Below are 17,643 nucleotides of genomic sequence, written 5' to 3'. Positions count from 1 at the left end.
GCCTGATGCTAGAGCGCATATGATGCAGATGAGTTGAGCACTGTGATGGGGCCCGGCATGAAGTACAGTGACAGTGCCGGGTCCTGTTACATGACAGCACAGCAACCTCTGCGACAGCGATCATTATACCCCTGCTCACATGGCTTTTCTGCAGTTCGGTTCTATTTAAGTGAATGCTGCAATACCAAGCACAGCCACTATACAATGGATGGCGCTGAGCTTGGTATACCATGAAGAGGACATACATTGTGGCTGGCACTGACATGGAGGCACCTTGACTGGCACTGATATATGAGCACTATAGCTGGCACTGATATTTCAGCACTATATCTAGCAATGATATGGGGGCACTATAGCTGGCACTGATATATGAGCACTGTGTCTGGCACTGATATGGGGGCACTATAGCTGGCACTGATATATGAGCACTGTGTCTGGCACTGATATGGGGCACAATATCTGGCACTGATATGGGGCACTATGGGTGGCACTGAAATAGGGGCACTATGGGTGGCACTGATATAGGGGCACTATGTCTGACACTGATATGGGGCACTATAGCTGGCACTGATATGGGGGCACTAGAGCTGGCACTGATATGGGGCACTATGGCTAGCACTGATATGGGGCACTATATCTGGCACTGATATATGAGCACTGTGGCTGGCACCGATATGGGGGCACTATGGATGGCACTGATATGGGGCACTATGGGTGGCACTGAAATAGGGGCACTATTGCTGGCACTGATATAGGGGCACTATGTCTGGCACTGATATATGAGCACTGTGGCTGGCACTGTTATGGGGGCACTATGGATGGCACTGATACATGGGCACTATGGATGGCACTGATATGGCCTATGGGGAACTATGGCTGGCACTGATATGGGGCACTATTGCTGGCACTGATATAGGGGCACTATGTCTGGCACTGATATATGAGCACTGTGGCTGGCACTGATATGGGGGCACTATGGATGGCACTGATACATGGGCACTATGGATGGCACTGATATGGCCTATGGGGCACTATGGCTGGCACTGATATAGGGGCACTATGGCTGGCACTGATATAGGGGCACTATGGCTGGCACTGATATGGGGCACTATGGCTGGCACTGATATAGGGGCACTATGGCTGGCACTGATGGCACTCTAGCTGATGGTACACGTTTTTAGTGGAGAAGACATAATCTACATCACAATCCATCAGCATCACTGACTGAGGCACACGGCCACATAAATTCCGTTGGTATACCGGCTCTGTCTTTCAATTTTCTCCTGTCACGATTCATTAAAGTTTGTTGAGAAAAAAAACATCAAGCCTTGCCCCAGCACTTCCTGTCATCGCACTAGTTTGTGGAAGTACAGACCGGAAGTGGGGAGCCGGCTCTTGTCAGTCACTCGGGGGTCGGGTCGATCACCTCGCGTCTTGTGCGAATAGAGCAGAGGCCGCTGCGTCGTGTGTGTACAGGGCTGCAGGCAAGGCAACCACGTAACTAACCCTCTCACTGCCGCCCAGAGCTGCTTTCTTCTTCTGTCTATAGTCATTAGCCCTTAAAGGGGCAGTACCCCTAAAGCTCAGATCATCCTGCGCACTTGTAATTACAATCTCTGGGGAGCAGTGCCCCTCTTTGGGAGGACGCACACGTCCTCACAGCAATGCTGCCACTTGGGGGTTTACCTTAAAGGGGTTTCACAAGTTTTTTTATTTTTTTATTCTAGCATTGTTTAATAGATGCCTTCCCAGCTGCCCCCGTTCAGTCCTACCTCCCCAGGTTGTATTGTTATGATGCTGCAGCCAATCACCGGCCTCTGTGGTGTACGGCGTGAGACCTCTGAGGCCAGTGGTTGGCTGCAGAAGTATGTAGGATGTACATGACTGGCTGCAGCCCGGGGAAGCGGATGGGGTGGTGCTGGATGTGTGGGGGCTAGGAAAAGAAGTTCATTTTGTTAAAGGGGTTTTCTGAGGGTTGAGCTGCAGTACCAAGCACAGCCACTATACAATGGGCGGCGCTGCGCAGTGCTCACCACGGCGCCACTGCCACGTCAAACAGCTGACTGGCGGGGGTCCCGGGAGTCAGACCCCTCTCCCGATCAGATATTGATGACCTTTCCTGAGCATAGGTCATCAATAGTGTTGAGCGAATTGAACGCCACAAAGTGGAATTCAATCCGAATTTCGGGGAAAATGCGATTTGCCGCAAAGCTGAATTTCTTCGTGCTTTGTGGTAGCGAATCAATTTTCCCTGAATGGCAGAAAAAAATAATAATAATCATACCTACCTCATCCGTTTGAGAGCAAACAGCCGGCCGCCGCCATCTTGATTGAAGATCTCGCGCTAAATCGCTCAATGACGTCACGTAAGACTTCGTACTAGATCTTCAATCAAGATGGCGGCGGCCGGCTGTTTGCTCTCAAACGGATGAGGTAAGTATGAATTTATACATTTTTTATTTTACACTGTGTTATTGCTAAATTGCTGTCCGATGCCGCGATCATCTACGAACGCGACATCTGAGGGGGACAATGACGGGGGGGGGGGGGGGGGGGTGCAGTTGCCGCTCCTTATCATTGCACCCACTATTTACAAAGAAATGCGCTTCGTGACAAATTACTCAGGCACAAAGCTAATCTAGTCATCGATACTAAAGACTCGGGAAACCAGTTTAAGGGTCCATTCACACGTCCGGATCCGCAATACACCCGGCCGGCTCCCCCTTAGAACCGCCTATTCTTGTCCGCAATTGCAGACAAGAATAAGACATGTTCTATTTTTTTGCGGAGCTGCGGCCTGGAAGTTCGGGGCCGCGCTCCGGAAATGCGGATGCGGAGAGCACATAGTGTGCTCTCCGCATCCATTCCTGCCCCATTGAGAATGAATGGGTCCGCACCTTTTCCCGTTATTGCGGAACGTATCCGAACCCATTTGCGGATGTGTAAATGGACCCTAAGATTTCCTTTCTAGACCTGAAGTCCAATTGCAACAAGTTGTCCCCTATGTACTGGATAAGGGCTAAGGCCTCATTCACACTTCAGTGATTTCCATCAGTGATTGTGAGCCAAAACCAAGAGTGGAGCCTCCACAGAGATAAGGTAGAAGGGAAAGATCTGCACCTGTTCTGTGTTTAGAGCCGCACCTGGTTTTGGTTCAAAATCACTGATGGAAATCACTGAGCGAACACTGACGTGTGAACCCAGCCTAAGGCTACATGCACACAACTGTGCCGTTTTTTGCGGTCTGCAAAAAACGGAAGCCGCCCGTGTGCCTTCTGCCATTTGCTGAACGGAACGGGCCGGCCAATTGTAGAAATGCCTATTATCTGCAAAACAGACCAGAATAGGACATGCTATATTTTTTTTAGCGGGGCCACGGAACAGTGCAGCGGAGTGCTGTCCGCATCTTATGTGGCTCCATTGAAGTGAATGGGTCCACATCCGAGCCGCAAAAATGGCGGCTCGGATGCGGACCAAAACAACGGTCGTCTGCATGAGGCCTAACTGTTAGATCAGTAGGTGTCTGACCACTGGACGGGAAAGGGAGTCTGTGCGCCTCCTTTGTGGGAGTGGAGGTGGAGCGCTGCACGTAGAGGTGTACGTACGCTTAACTGCTGCTCCAGTGAAATGAGGGACACAGGCTCGCCATTCTCATGGTCAGTGGGGGTCCCAGCGGCCAGACCCCCAGTAGATAGGGCATACCTTGTTACTGGATTACCCCTCTTAGCTAATTTCAAGGAAATATTAAAAGTCACCTCAGAGCTCCGGTCGCCTCTCGCTGAACGAGGAAATAAAGTTCCTTAAAGCAGTTTAATCCGCAGCCCGCGTGTTTGCGTAAGCAAGGAACGCCGCCGGCCAAAGCAAAGGCTCTGAGATTTAGGAAGAAAATCACCCATGCGGTGCGCAGAGCAAACACAGCGTCGTCATAGTATCGGTGGCTGGCGGCCAGATCCCCTGCCGCATTAGTGAACGCTCGGCCGGATTATGTCCTCTGCGAGAGATCCGTGCTTTGGAAGGATTTCCACTTCTCAAACCTGACAGACAAAACTGACTGAACTTGCTTACAAAATGGTGCGAGTTTCACTGAACGCATCCGGAGCCAGTCCGTCACAAAGAGGCCTTACTCTTTCACATGAGCGTGGCGGATTGGCTCCAGACGCGTTCAGTGAAACTCGCACCATTTTGTAAGCAAGTTCAGTCAGTTTTGTCTGCGATTGCGTTCAGTTTTTTCTGCGCGGGTGCAATGGGTTTTGATGCATTTTTCACTCGCGTGATAAAAAAACTGAAAGTTTACAACAACATCTCTTAGCAACCATCAGTGAAAAACGCATCGCATCCGCACTTGCTTGCGGATGCAGTGCGTTTTTCACTCAAGCCCCTCTATGGGGCCAGGGCTGCGTGAAAAATGCAAAATATATAACATTCTGCGTTTTTCACGCAACGCAGAAATGATGCATGAAATAAATTAACTGAACGGGTCCGGATTCGGTGCGAGTACTTCACGTCACACATTGCACCCGCGCTGGAAAACTCGCTCGTGTGAAAGGGGCCCAAGCGTTCTTCATGTTAGGATTTAGGAGTTATTTCTTTAAATGTTCACTCTTAAAATGTTTACATTTTAATTGTTATATTTTTATTTCATTTTATTAACTTTTCATTGAAAGTCCACTTTTTTGTTACTCTTAAAAGGGTTGTGCCTTAAACTATTTTTCAGTCTAAAGTTTGTTTTCATTAATTCCTCTAGATCCTTTTCCTCCTTGGATTATTATTATTATTATTATTCCAATTTACCTCCTCTGCAGTTTTCTCTTATCCCCCGTGCTTGACACCTGCTTCCTGGTTTGTCATGTGACTGAGGGCAGTGAGATCTGTCCTGACATCAGCAGGTCACGTGACGCTAACCACGCCCCTTGTTCTTAACAGTTAAACTTCCTACATTACAGGGAGGATGTAACCAACAGCAACTGAATATCAAATCAGATTTACCACAGGCTGTAACGGTAGGCGTAAAATTTTAGAATATGGCCGTTCTGATAAATGGTGGTATTTGAGGAAAGAGATATAACAGCGATATCTGTTTGGGATACATTTATATTAGTGGCACATCCCCTTTAATTCATATAATATTTTTTTTTTTTATTGATCGGAGGTTCATAATTAAAAAAAAAAATTTTTTTTTAGTTTTCATGTAATTTATTTGAAAGTTTAATTTTTGTTTATTTTTAATTTTTTATTTATTTGTTTAATTTTTTTAATTTATTTTTTAGTTTTAATTTATTTGAATGTTTAATTTTTTTATTTTTAATGTAATTTATTTGAATGTTTAATTTTTTCATTTATTTTTAGTTAAATTTATTAGAATGTTAATTTTTTAAATCTTTTTATGTTTTTCAATTTTAATTTAAGATATATAGATATTTTTGATTTTCAAAAGGAGGGTCACTTGTTATTTACATTTACTTCTTATAGTATGCCTAACGCACAATACTTGACCTCTATATAATACTTGCGGTATATTTTTTATTATATATTATATTTAAATATTTTCTTTTGCATATTTTAGGGTCGCGTATAAAACTTTAGTCATTAGTTAGGTCAACACCTTTTTAGAAAATTGATTTAAAACAAAACACTATATTATAAACATGGATGATATGAATTGTCACATGGTCACTAAAGGAGGAGAAGACGGCGATGACGAGCGGGCAGGAGACGTCGGTCTTCATCTACGTTTTCCAGTTCTGTTACCAAAGAAAAGGAAGTTAATCCTTCACGTGGACTTGAATAACACCATCCTGGTATCAGATGCAACCACAGGTCAGGGTCCCAGAGCTGCGCTAAATTCCCATCTGTGCTCCGTTGCCTGGGGCCGTATAAGTGACTCTGGTGAGTACCTTCTATGCTGAAACGAGGCGCCCCGGATCTCCTGCCTCTAATGTCTATGGGCTATTAATCCAGTTTTTTATTTCAGGTGAGTGGCAGTTGATCAGTGATCAGCCTTCAGTGAAACCGCCATGTGAAGACGCAGTCGACTACTGCACCCACTTTGGCCGCGATGTGAAATTCATTGACTGTGAAATCGGACACCACTTTCGAGGGGTCTTCAGTGACCACCTGAGGCTGCTGGAGTGGCAGGGGGAAGCTGATGAGAGGTTCACACAACAAGGTGAGGATGGGAAGGACTATAACTGGATCCTTCCCTCCTTCTTCCACATGCTTGAGAGCCTGCACCTACAAGGGAGGGAGTTCTGCGTCATACTGCGGACATTCGGGTGCGATCTTCCTCAGGTGCTGCAGTCCATCCACGCAGCATTACAGGGGAAACACCCAGAGTTCCCTCATCTGCAGCAAGTGCCGGTAATTTCTGAATTATAATTTTTTCCAGTCTGATGCTTGTAGTAAATTGGAATGGCTTTGGACGTATGGAGGCTTTGCTTATAGGTGCCCAGTCATTAACCCCCTAAGGACATGTTCACACGATGCAAAACTCACACTCATTCGGTACCAAAATCCATGTGATATGTGCCTACAATCTGCTTGCCATTGATTTCAGTGGAAATTCCATTAAGCAGTTTGCACGGGGACCGATTTTTCAAATTGTGGATTTGACATCTGAATTGCAGTGTGTTTTGTGTGCAGAAACTGCAGGGGGTAGCCACAGGGTGAGACTGCAGAGGGTAGCCACAGGGTGAGACTGCAGAGGGTAGCCACAGGGTGAGACTGCAGAGGGTAGCCACAGGGTGAGACTGCAGAGGGTAGCCACGCGCAGATTAGCCCCATCGAATGTTTTTTTTGGTATTTTTTTTACATTTCAGCTTCGTTTTTTCAGCATCTCATTATCTGAACATGCCCTAACAGTCACATTAGATTGTAAAAGTTGTCCTGAAAATGACTTTTCTAAATGTACTTGTTGGTTTTGTGCAGGGCTCCAGATGGCGACCAAAATGGTCACCAATGCGACTTAGAATTTACAAATGGCGACAAGACTTTTTAGTCTTGTCGCCATTTGCGACTAGACCCGCCGCTGCAGTTCTGCCGTTGAATACAGAGGCGGGCACCGGAGATGATAGTTCTCTGCCCCGCCGCCGATGTTCTTCTCAGCAGCGCAGTGGAGAAGGAGTCTCTTCCTCCCACCTGTGCTGCTGCCGCCGCCTATAGGCAGAGAGACGGGAGGAGGAGGGGAGGGGCTGTGGCCACTGCGCCACCAATGAAGATAACTGACCTGTTAATACAAATACAGGAGGCGGGTGCCGGAATCAAATTTTTTTTGACAGGGAGCTGCGATCCGCTGCAGTTAACCCTTCAGGTGCGGTGCCTGAGGGGTTAACTGCAGCGGATCGCAGCTCCCTGTCATAGAGGTCAGGTGCTGGCTATTTGATTCCAGCACCCGCCTCCTGTATTTGCATTAACAGGTCAGTTATCTTCATTAGTGGCGCAGTGCGCCCCCCAACACTCCCGTATAATAAACATTGATGGCGCAGTGCCAATGATGGTTAAAAAATTTTTTTTTTTTTAACTCGCCTCCCCTAATTGATCGCGTAGCTGCCGGTCTCCTGTTCTTTCTTCAGGACCTGTCAAAGGACCTGTGGTGACGTCACTGAGCTCATCACATGGTCCATTAACATGGTGATGTATCATGTGATGTCACCATAGGTCCTTTGACAGATCCTGAAGAAAGAACAGGAGACCGGCAGCTACGCGATCAATTGGAGGAGGCGAGTTCATGTTTATTATTTTTTTAACCCTCAATTGACCTTCTACTAAGCATTCTGTATTAAAGAATGGAATTGTTTTCCCTTCTAACAATGTTATATGAATAGACTTTCATCCTAGCAACCATGCGTGAAAATCACACCGCATCCGCACTTGCTTGCGATTTTCACGCAGCCCCATTAACTTCTATGGGGCCTGCGTTGTGTGAAAAACGCACAATATAGAGCATGCTGCGATTTTCACGCAACACACAAGTAATGCGTGAAAATCACCGCTCATGTGCACAGCCCCATAGAAGTGAATGGGTCGGGATTCAGTGCGGGTGCAATGCGTTCACCTCAAGCATTGCACCCGCACAGAAATCTCGCCCGTGTGAAAGGGGCCTAAGGGTGAATAGGATAAGGGTTCCAGCCCCTAAGGGGGTTAATAGTAAGTAAAAAACAAAAAAACACAAACACGAAGGCTACTTTCACACTTGCGGCAGTGTGATTCGGCAATCTGGATGTGACTAAAAGCATTTGTGAGACGCATCTGGATGCGGATCCATGTCACAAATGCATTGCAAGAACGACTCCATCTCTCCGCTTGTCATGCAGACAGACGGATTTGTCTTGTATCTTTTTACACATTTTTACCGGTCTGTGCATCTGACGGATCCGGCATTCTGGTATTTTGAATGCTGGATCCGGCACTAATACATTCCTATGGGGAAAAATGCTGGATCCGGCATTCAGGCAAGTCTTCAGGTTTTTTTCGCCGGAGATAAAACCGTAGCATGCTGCGGTTTTCTCTTTTGCCTGATCAGTCAAAATGACTGAACTGAAGACGTCCTGATGCATCCTGAATGGATTACTCTCCATTCAGAATGCATGGGGATATGCCTGATCAGTTCTTTTCCGGTATTGAGCCCCTGTGACGGAACTCAGCGCCGGAAATGAAAAACTCTAGTGTGAAAGTGCCCTAAAATATTAAGTTTAAATCCCCCCCTTTCCCAATTTTATATAAAAAATATAAACAATAAATAAATAAACATATTACATAACGCTGCGTCCGAAAAGTCCAAACCATTCAATTATTAAAAAATATCTCCTATGTGGTGAGCGCCGTAACAGAAATAAATAAATAAATAAAAACCATGCGATTCGCCATTTTTAGTCACCTTGTCACCCCAAAAAATACAATAGGACTGTTCTATTATGGGCCGAACGTTTCATAAAATGCAAAATGCACGCGGCTTTTTTGGGTGTTTTATTTTTTTATTTTTTGCGCGGTATTGAGTATCGCAATACTTTTTTATGGTGACGAAAGCAAATTGAAATTTTGGTATTGAAACAACCCTACGGCGATCTGTCATAGTACCAAAATTTTGATTCGGTTTCGATTTGGCTCCTAAATTTTTCAGTTCAGGAGCCAATGGCTACTAGGTATTTTTTTTTTTTTTGTCTGGAGCACTGATATGTCTTATGTAAATATGGTTGGGGTTGTCTCACTTCAGCAAATGTAATTTATCCTGTAGACAGAGTTAATACAAGGCACTTACTAATGTATTGTGATTCTCCATATTGCCTCCTTTGCTGGCTGGATCACCTTATACACTGCTCGTTTCCAGGGGTTACGACCACCCTGAAGTCCAGCAAGAATGATATCGATAATATAAAACATAGGGGTAATCATATATAAAACAGAACGTCCAGCAATAGACCCTATTGAAGGATATAATGACTAAATTTAATGAGAAAACTATAACTCTAACAAAGTCAGATCGGGTGGGCCACAGATGAGTAGGACAGGCTGGGTGAGCGGTGGGGAAGATATCCCTGCCACTGTTACCCTGATCTAGTCCTATGCCCAGGGACGTCTCCTGGTGGTGGGGACTCCCTGTCCTCGTGCCTAGCCTGAAACTCCTAACTAACCCTGATGAGGTGACGATACGAGGAATGCTAATAACGAAAAGTGGCCCTCCTCGAGGATTGACTAATACAAAGAAACACAAAAGAATACAATCAAAGAGGTGTCCACAGTATACAACCCTCGTGACCTATTGCCAGGAGGTACCGGGTTCACCTAGTGGTTGAAAATCACGTAGACAGAACACACGCACAAAAGGAACATATATACGAAAATTAAATGATGTACAAAGGATGCAGAATTAACCCCGATGCGTTTCACCCACAAAGTGGGATCCTCAGGGGGTAATGCGAGGTAGATATACGAAGTATGGAGGGCCCAACTAAAAGATGCAGTGGGCCCCTTCTAATGATAATACGTAATTAATAATTGTGTTTGGAAAAGACACCAGACCCAACCAAATTAATAAATAAGGATCGATAAATCGGCCCCCGAAGGAGAGTACATACAGTCAATGGGAAATGAAGTGAGCGGCAGGATAACATGCGTCCATGCGAGGTTGCGTATCTAAAAACAGAGGGAGCAACCCTTTCTCACAAAGATAAATAATGCGGGTGCTCAAAGAGGGGCATCAAGGATGATGACCCCACATCATGGTGGATGAAGCTGCCGTACACTCCCAGTGTGAGGATTACTCGCTGAAAATAGCTCCTATGGTGTAGAGCTATCCACCCAAGGGGACATGTTGATGGAGCTGATGGGAAGAGGGTCTGGAGCAATGGTTACGACCACCCTGCAAACCAGCAGCGGTGGACGTGCTTGCACATTAGCGCCGGTCTAAAATGTGTTACTTTTTATTTCACACTTTTTTATTTTCCTATTTTTTCTCTTTTTATTTATTTTTATTCTTACTTTACTTACCAACTTGAAACCATTTATTCACCACTAGGGGGAGCTCACTGCACCCCCCCCTCCCTGAACTCCGTTCATGGTGACTGTTGGGGCATAAAACATTAACTCTTCTGCCCGCGGGAGTGGGGGAAGTAGCATGGCAGGAAAATTAAGGAGGGACGGTGGGATGCAAATCAGAAAGTTACAGACTTCCATTTTTTCCTTTCTTGTAAAAATCATCAGACCCCTTTTTCTAACGCTGTACTACCCTAAGCCAAAGTCGGTGACCTGCTAACCTGTCTGACTGACAACAGTTGTTTTCAGATATGTCACATACATGAGCTATAAACGTGTGATCAGTTGGGGTATGATCTCCAGTACCTGCACCACTGAGCGCGTGTATTATCCATATTATACGGTAATCTTCTATTCACAGCTCGCTACAGATCTCACTCCAGGAAGAATACGCTGCAGCAAGAGAGACATTGTCCTGACCCGTGGGTCTGATCGCATATCTACCAGGACAAAGGAGAGGAATATCTACCAGTATTTCAGCAGCCTGGCTGGGGTTGGAGGCTTTCAGGACCACTTTGATTGGTAAGAGGTGACGAAAAGCAAGGCAGAGGTATTAGAGGATCAGACGGTATACAGTACATGGGATTTCTGAATGTAAGATCCCGCAGAGGTGGGTTCTTCTCCCTGTAAATCCAGCCATTCATGGAGGAGATGCAGGGCGAGGGAATCTCTCCTCACCTGCTTGTACTTGGTTAGGGCTCATGCACATGACCCTATGTATTTTACTGTTCACAAAACACGGATCCGCAAAAAATACTGGTGACGTCCGTCTGACAACCGTATTTTGGGGCGGATCCATTGTCATAATGCCTATCCTTGTCTGCAAAGCTGTTCTATCCTTTTTGCAGAATGCGCATACAGAAACAGAATGCCCACAGAGTAATTTAAGTTTTTTTTTTTGTGTAGACCCATTGAAGTGGTTCCACATACGGGCCGCAAAAAAACAAAACGGAACGGACATGGAAACAAAACCCTTAGTCTGAGAGGTGACTGCGCATGTGCAGCTCTTGCCATTCACTACTGTGGGAGTTCTAAGAGTATGTGAATGGAGAAAGTAGTGCACATGTGAGCCCCTCTCCACGTGGTCGCGGAACCCTGTGAATATGCCATTAATGTCCAGATGGGGGACAACCCCTTTAAGCCATTTCATCGGAGCAGAGGGGGACCCTTATGATGCTTTACTACATCCATGACGTGAACATTAATTGGCACCTCACTAAATTTATTCTTCTCTAGGTGGGCAAGAAATAACTTTTCAGGCTCCGGAGGAAAGCCGTTCTGGATCGACCCGACTGACTGTAATACTCAGCACATCTTCATAGATGACAACATCCGGCTAAGTGAATGCAATACAATTGTTAATTATCGGGTATGTTTCTAGAAGGTGTCATGTGTGTGTGTGTGTTCTTAAGATGGAGGATAATGCATGCTGGGCGGAAAATCTTGGTCAAGCCCCTGAATGCTCCAAGATTAAAAAAAAAACGATGTAAGGCCTCTTTAAGGGTACTTTCACACTAGCGCTTTCCTTTTCCGGCGCTGAGTTCCGTCCTAGGGGCTCTATACCGGAAAAGAACTGATCAGTTTTATCCTAATGCATTCTGAATGGAGAGAAAAATGCATCAGTTCAGTCCCTCTTACGTTTTTGGTCCGGCGAAAATACCGCAGCATGCTGCAGTTTTCTCTCCTGCCAAAAATCCTGAACACATGCCGGATCCGGCATTAATTTCCATTGAAGTGCATTAATGCAAGATCCGGCTACAAGTGTTTCGGCAAAACTGATCCGTTCTTTCCGTCCGCGCATGCGCAGACCATTGAATCTGTGAAAAAAATGAATACCGGATCTGGTTTTTCCGGAAAGACGGATCCAGTATTGCAATGCATTTGTGAGATGGACCTGCATCCGGATCCGTCTCACAAATGCATCTGTTTGCGTCCAGATTGCTGGATCCGGAATGCAGTTCTCTGCTGCAAGTGTGAAAGTAGCCTAACACGAGCAATACGGATGGTTTTGCTCACAAGTTGAATCACTTTTGTCTGCGGTTGCGTTCAGTGTTCCAGTTTTTTTTTTACAGTCGCAATCAATTTTTTATATGTTTTTCACACGCGTGAAGAAAAACTAAAGAATGACACTCAACATCTCCTACCAACCATCAGTGAATACCGCATTGCATCGGGATGCCTTTCATTTCTCACACAAGCCTCGTTCACTTCTGAGGAGCCAGAGCTGCGTGAAAAACGCACAATATAGAATATACTGTGATTTTTCCTGAACGCAGAGATGATGCGTCAAAAACAACGCTCATGTACAAAGACCTTTTGAAATGAATGGGTCAGGATTCAGGTTGGATGCTATGTGTTCACTACTTGCATAGAATCCGGGCGGAAAACTCGCTCGTGTGATATTAGCCTAAGGCCGAATGCACGCGGCCGAGAGCGGTCCGTGGTAACACGGCCTGGCATCCTGTTGAGAGCAGGAGCGCATGGCGTCATTGGTTGCTATGACGCCGTGCTCTTCATGTCGCCGCTGGACTACAGTAATATACTATACGAGTGTATTACTGTAGTCCAGCGGCGGCATGAAGCGCACGGCGTCATAGCAACCAATGACGCCGTGCGCTCCTGCTCTCAACAGGATGCCAGGCCGCGTTACCACGGACCGCTCTCGGCCGCGGAACACGGCCGTGTGCATTCGGCCTAATACTAACTTTATCTCCAGAGCCGTTCTCAGTCCGCAGAAGTGGCGTGCCAATGTATTACCGTCTTATGAAGTGATGGTACATCGCTAGGATGGTGCCATCACTTCAGGATCAGTGGGGGACTAACTTTTGTAACCCCCATGATCCTGAGAATAAAGGGGTTGCATCATTGATTTAGTGCCTTAATAGGACCACATAAAGCTCCTTGCACAGCAGTGGAGGGACACAGCACTTAAAAGGGATTGTCTGTTTCGGGGCTGAACCCGGATATCACCTCTTCTGCATTTCCTTACTATGTATGAGAGGAGCATTGGCGTGTTTCCTGGCTCCGATACTCCCCTTTGCCTGGCTGCATCGCGCAACGCGAGCCCCTGTTTGTTGTGAGCCAGTGACCTACGGAGCTTCACAACACTATGCTAGGCAGGCACCCGTCTCTAAAACCGCCTGGAGCAGCGCTATACACCGCCCATTTGTGTCGGTGACGTCACCGGGCACAGTGCTAGGCAGAAGTGTTGTGAAGCCTGGTACGTCACCGCCCTCAGCAAACGGCTCACGATGCAAGGCAAAGGGGAGCATCAGAGCAAGGAAATGCTCCAATGCTCTTCTCATACATAGTAAGGGAATACAGAAGAGGTGATATCCTGATTCCACTCTGAATCCGGAGACCCCCTTTAATCAGTGATGCATTCTCAGGGCTGTCGGGGTCCCACAAGTCAGACGCTCACAGTCATAAAGTGATGACTTAGGGTACTTTCACACTTGCAGCAGAGGATTCCTGCAGGCAGTTCCGTCGCCGGAACTGCCTGCCGGATTTGGCAATCTGGACGCAAACGGATGCATTTGTGAGACGGATCCGTCTCACAAATGCATTGGAATACCGGATCCGTCTTTCCGGTTGTCATCCGGAAAAAGCGGATCTGGTATTTATTTTTTTCACAGACTTAATGGTCCGTTTTGCTGGAACACTTGGGGCCGGATCCGGCATTAATGCATTTCATTGGAAATTAATGGCGGATCCGGCAAGTGTTCAGGATTTTTGGCCCTAGAGAAAACTGCAGCATGCTGCGGTATTTTCTAGGGCCAAAAAATGTAAGAGGGACTGAACTGATGCATCCTGAACGGATTTCTCTCTATTCAGAATGCATTAGGATAAAACTGATCCGTTCTTTTCCGGTATTGAGCCCCTAGGACGGAACTCAATACCGGAAAACAAAAAGGCTAGTGTGAAAGTACCCTTAAGGCGTTCAGCTGTCCGCCTGGCCGTGCGGAGGCGAGCGGAACCGTTCAGACTTACAATGTAAGTCAATGGGGACGGATCCGCTTAAAGATGACACCATATGGCTCAATCTTCAAGCGGATCCGTCCCCCATTGACTTTACATTGAAAGTCTGAACGGATCCGCTCAGGCATCTTGCGCACTTAGAAATTTTTCTAAGTTATTAATGCAGACGGATCCGTACTGAACGGAGCCTCCGTCTGCATTAATATGATCGGATCCGTTCAGAACGGATCCGATCAAGCGCTAGTGTGAAAGTACCCTAAGCTGGATTTACATCGCCTAATGTTTATCCACAGATTATCAGTGAAGGCGTGAAACTCTTCAGGTGAACTGATCTGAGGTGCAGACACCTCAATCCTTCTTCCAGGGCAGAAGATCTTGCGGTCTAAACTGCACTCTGATTTTTGTATTGGGGCGAGCGATCGCCTTCGCTCGTCCTCATACTGTGGAGGTGATCGCTGCATGTAAATGCAGAGCTTCACCTCCAGTTAATGAGCAGCTAATTGTCGGGAAAGAAGGCCTCCTTCCCAACAATCGGCTGCTCCTTGCAGCATCTAGATGCACAGCGTCTTAATATGCGTTCACTTCCAAAGAGAGTTTTTTCTGCAAGGCCCATTAGACCGTGGAAGGCTATTGACTGATGAGGGGCTGAGTATTGATAGTGATTTCCATTTTTCACTGTGACTCTTAAAGCCGAGCCGTCCGCCTCAGTACTGAACGTTATGTATCCTTCCTGTTGCATCCATCTGGGTTATCACTGACGTGTCCTTATTACACACTGAAGAGGGCATATCTGTCTTTTGTCTGCACCAGGTGCTTTTGGAGAACAAGGGCAAGAAGGCCAGAAGGGCTCCCACCTCGGAGCTTTACGACATCTGCTTGGTGCAGACGGATCTCCTCAAGGCCATCGCCGAGGAGGATTATTTTCTAGACTGCGTCAGACTCTGTGAGGAGAACTATGAACAATATCTCAGAGACTTTCAGGTGGAATAGAGCGAAGCTTTACTTCTACAGCATCAGCCGCCGTACGACTATTTATTTTCAGATGCCCTGTGGATGGTAAGAGAGGGGGTGCACCAACCCAAATTGGGTTTATCAGGGTTTTTAAAGGAGTCTTCCGAGATTTTTATACTGATGAGCTTGATATGTCATCAGTATCTGGTCTGTTAGAGGTCCAGTACTTGGGACCCCCGCTGATCAGTTATTTGAGAGCTTGCAGTAGCGCCGCGCCCACCCCACTCACAGCTTACCCCAGGCCAGTGACGTCACGTTCATCGGTCACATCGCCTAGGTACAGCTCAGTCCTATTAAAGTGAATGGGGCTCAGCTGCGATACCAAGTACATCCACTGTACAATGTACGACGCTGTGCTTGGCGAGCCGAGAGGAGGCTGCTGCGAACGTCGGCGTCTTCTCAAACAGCTGATCGGTGGGGGTCCTTAGTGTCGAACACCCACCAATCAGATATTGATGACTTATCAATAGGATAGGTCATCGGTATAAGTCTCGAAAAAACCTTTTAATGCTGATGTCCTATCTATGGGATGGGTCATCAGTATCAGGTCGGTGGGACCACCACAGATCAGCAGTTTGAAGAGACCATGGTACATCGGTGAGCGCTGCAGCCTCTCTCGTCAGTGACGTAACATCCATTAGTCACATGGTTTAATGGCAGCCCGGCCCCTTTCAAGGCTGCAATACCAAGCACAGCCACTATCCAAAGGACAGCGCTGTGAGGAGCTGATTGGTGGGGTGCCTGGACTCTTGAGGATAAGGGTACTTTCACACTTGAGGCAGAGTATTCCGGCAGGCAGTTCAGTCGCCGAAACTGCCTGCCGGATCCGGCAATCCGGACGCAAACGGATGGCATTTGTCAGACGAATCCGAATGCGGATCCGTCTGACAAATGCATTGAAATACTGAATCTGTCTCTCTGGTGTCATCTAGAAAAACAGATCAGGTATTTATTTTTTCAATTTTTAAAGGTCTGCGCATACGCAGACTGGAAAACCGGATCCGTTTTGCCGGAACACTTAATGCCAGATCCGGCACTAATACATTTCAATGGAAATGAATGCCGGATCGTGAAGTGTTAGGATTTTTGGCCGGAGAGAAAACTGCAGCATGCTGCGGTATTTTCTCCGGCCAAAAAACGTAAGAGGGACTGAACTGATGCATCCTGAACGGATTACTCTCCATTCAGAATGCATTAGGATAAAACTGATCAGTTTTTTTTCCTGGTTTTGAGCCTCTAGGACGGAACTCTATGCCGGAAAAGAATAACGCTAGTGTGAAAGTACCCTTAGTCATTAGTATTAAACACTCTGAAAACCCCTTTAATAATTCCCCAATTTTTCCAGTTGATATGTCAATACAGGCACACGCGTGTCCGGGGCTCACTTGCCTGCATTGGCACGCAGCACAGGGCATTTGTAAGGTCAGGTGTACCCATTCTCTTCCCAAATACCTCTAAATAGAGAGGTCTCGTGACAGACGCAGATCTCATTTTGGAAGTGTACCACTAAGCTACCCCTCCAACACACCAGAAAGTATGACTTTTACTTGATTATTTAGTCCGTATACCTCACCTATAGTTTTTCCTGACTTATAAATTGGCATTTACTGGGGGGGTTTAGTGGTTGGGGGCGTCTAGTTTATCTGTATTTGGGTGTCATATAGGTGCCCTGGTTTAATGGACTCTCTCCTAGGGCTCAGACTGTATAGATATATAGATTTAGTCTGTTACATATTTAAATTAAACTAGAACTTATACAATTTTCTCAGGGTACATTCATACATGTTATCGCAGGAGGCGACCAAGCCTTCCCCGTTCTTACAGACGGCTCGCATTGCCCATCTGTTTGCCCTGAGAGGTATCGGGGTTCATATAGTGAGGCTTATATACCGCAGATTGTGCGGCTGCGCTACGTAATGGAAGCTGCTCGATAAACTGCACCTTTAGTCGCTTTGATGCTGTGGGCATTAGATACATGAACAGTTGACTAATGTGCATGGGGGGGGGGGAACCTCCTGACCCTCCCCTGATGGCAGATATCCCGTGAGATAAGGATCGGGTACAATGCAGGATCTTTTCTACTCCATTCACATCCAAAGCTATAGTCAGAACTCCGCCGATATCCTG

At 46.5% G+C, this 17,643-nt stretch overlaps 2 protein-coding genes across 4 annotated transcripts in view; one reads left to right on the top strand and one right to left on the bottom strand.

Annotated features, from left to right (window-relative positions):
• The window catches only part of LOC122943480, a 43,825-nt gene extending 39,773 nt beyond the window's left edge, over positions 1-4,052 (bottom strand). The window contains exon 1 of the mRNA XM_044301249.1: positions 3,756-4,052. The gene's annotated coding sequence lies outside the window, so the exon portion shown is untranslated. The remainder of the gene's footprint in view (positions 1-3,755) is intronic.
• LOC122943481 lies at positions 1,393-16,307 on the top strand. Of its 3 annotated transcripts, none has more exons than XM_044301255.1 (6): positions 1,393-1,497; positions 5,680-5,886; positions 5,972-6,166; positions 10,889-11,049; positions 11,764-11,896; positions 15,316-16,307. In XM_044301255.1, the coding sequence occupies exons 3-6, from the start codon at positions 6,146-6,148 to the stop codon at positions 15,493-15,495; spliced, it is 495 nt and encodes a 164-aa protein (XP_044157190.1). In that variant the 5' UTR covers positions 1,393-1,497; positions 5,680-5,886; positions 5,972-6,145; the 3' UTR covers positions 15,496-16,307. The 3 variants fall into 3 exon arrangements, with proteins under 3 accessions (XP_044157190.1, XP_044157189.1, XP_044157188.1); XM_044301254.1 differs by having other exon boundaries at positions 1,478-1,497; positions 5,564-5,886; XM_044301253.1 differs by lacking the exons at positions 1,393-1,497; positions 5,680-5,886; positions 5,972-6,166 and adding an exon at positions 6,173-6,357.
• The last annotated feature ends 1,336 nt before the right edge of the window (positions 16,308-17,643 follow it).

This window comes from Bufo gargarizans, chromosome 7, assembly GCF_014858855.1.
Source record: "Bufo gargarizans isolate SCDJY-AF-19 chromosome 7, ASM1485885v1, whole genome shotgun sequence".
Lineage (NCBI taxonomy): Eukaryota > Metazoa > Chordata > Amphibia > Anura > Bufonidae > Bufo > Bufo gargarizans.
This window is presented reverse-complemented; position numbering and strand designations above follow the sequence as displayed.

Bases quoted from the DNA above. Each gene is read 5' to 3' on its own strand.
- LOC122943481 (XM_044301253.1), top strand. From the start codon at position 6,214: ATGCTTGAGAGCCTGCACCTACAAGGGAGGGAGTTCTGCGTCATACTG. The intron at 11,050-11,763 runs GTAAGAGGTGAC...ATTCTTCTCTAG, and splicing joins TTTCAGGACCACTTTGATTG to GTGGGCAAGAAATAACTTTT. The intron at 11,897-15,315 runs GTATGTTTCTAG...TGTCTGCACCAG, and splicing joins ATACAATTGTTAATTATCGG to GTGCTTTTGGAGAACAAGGG.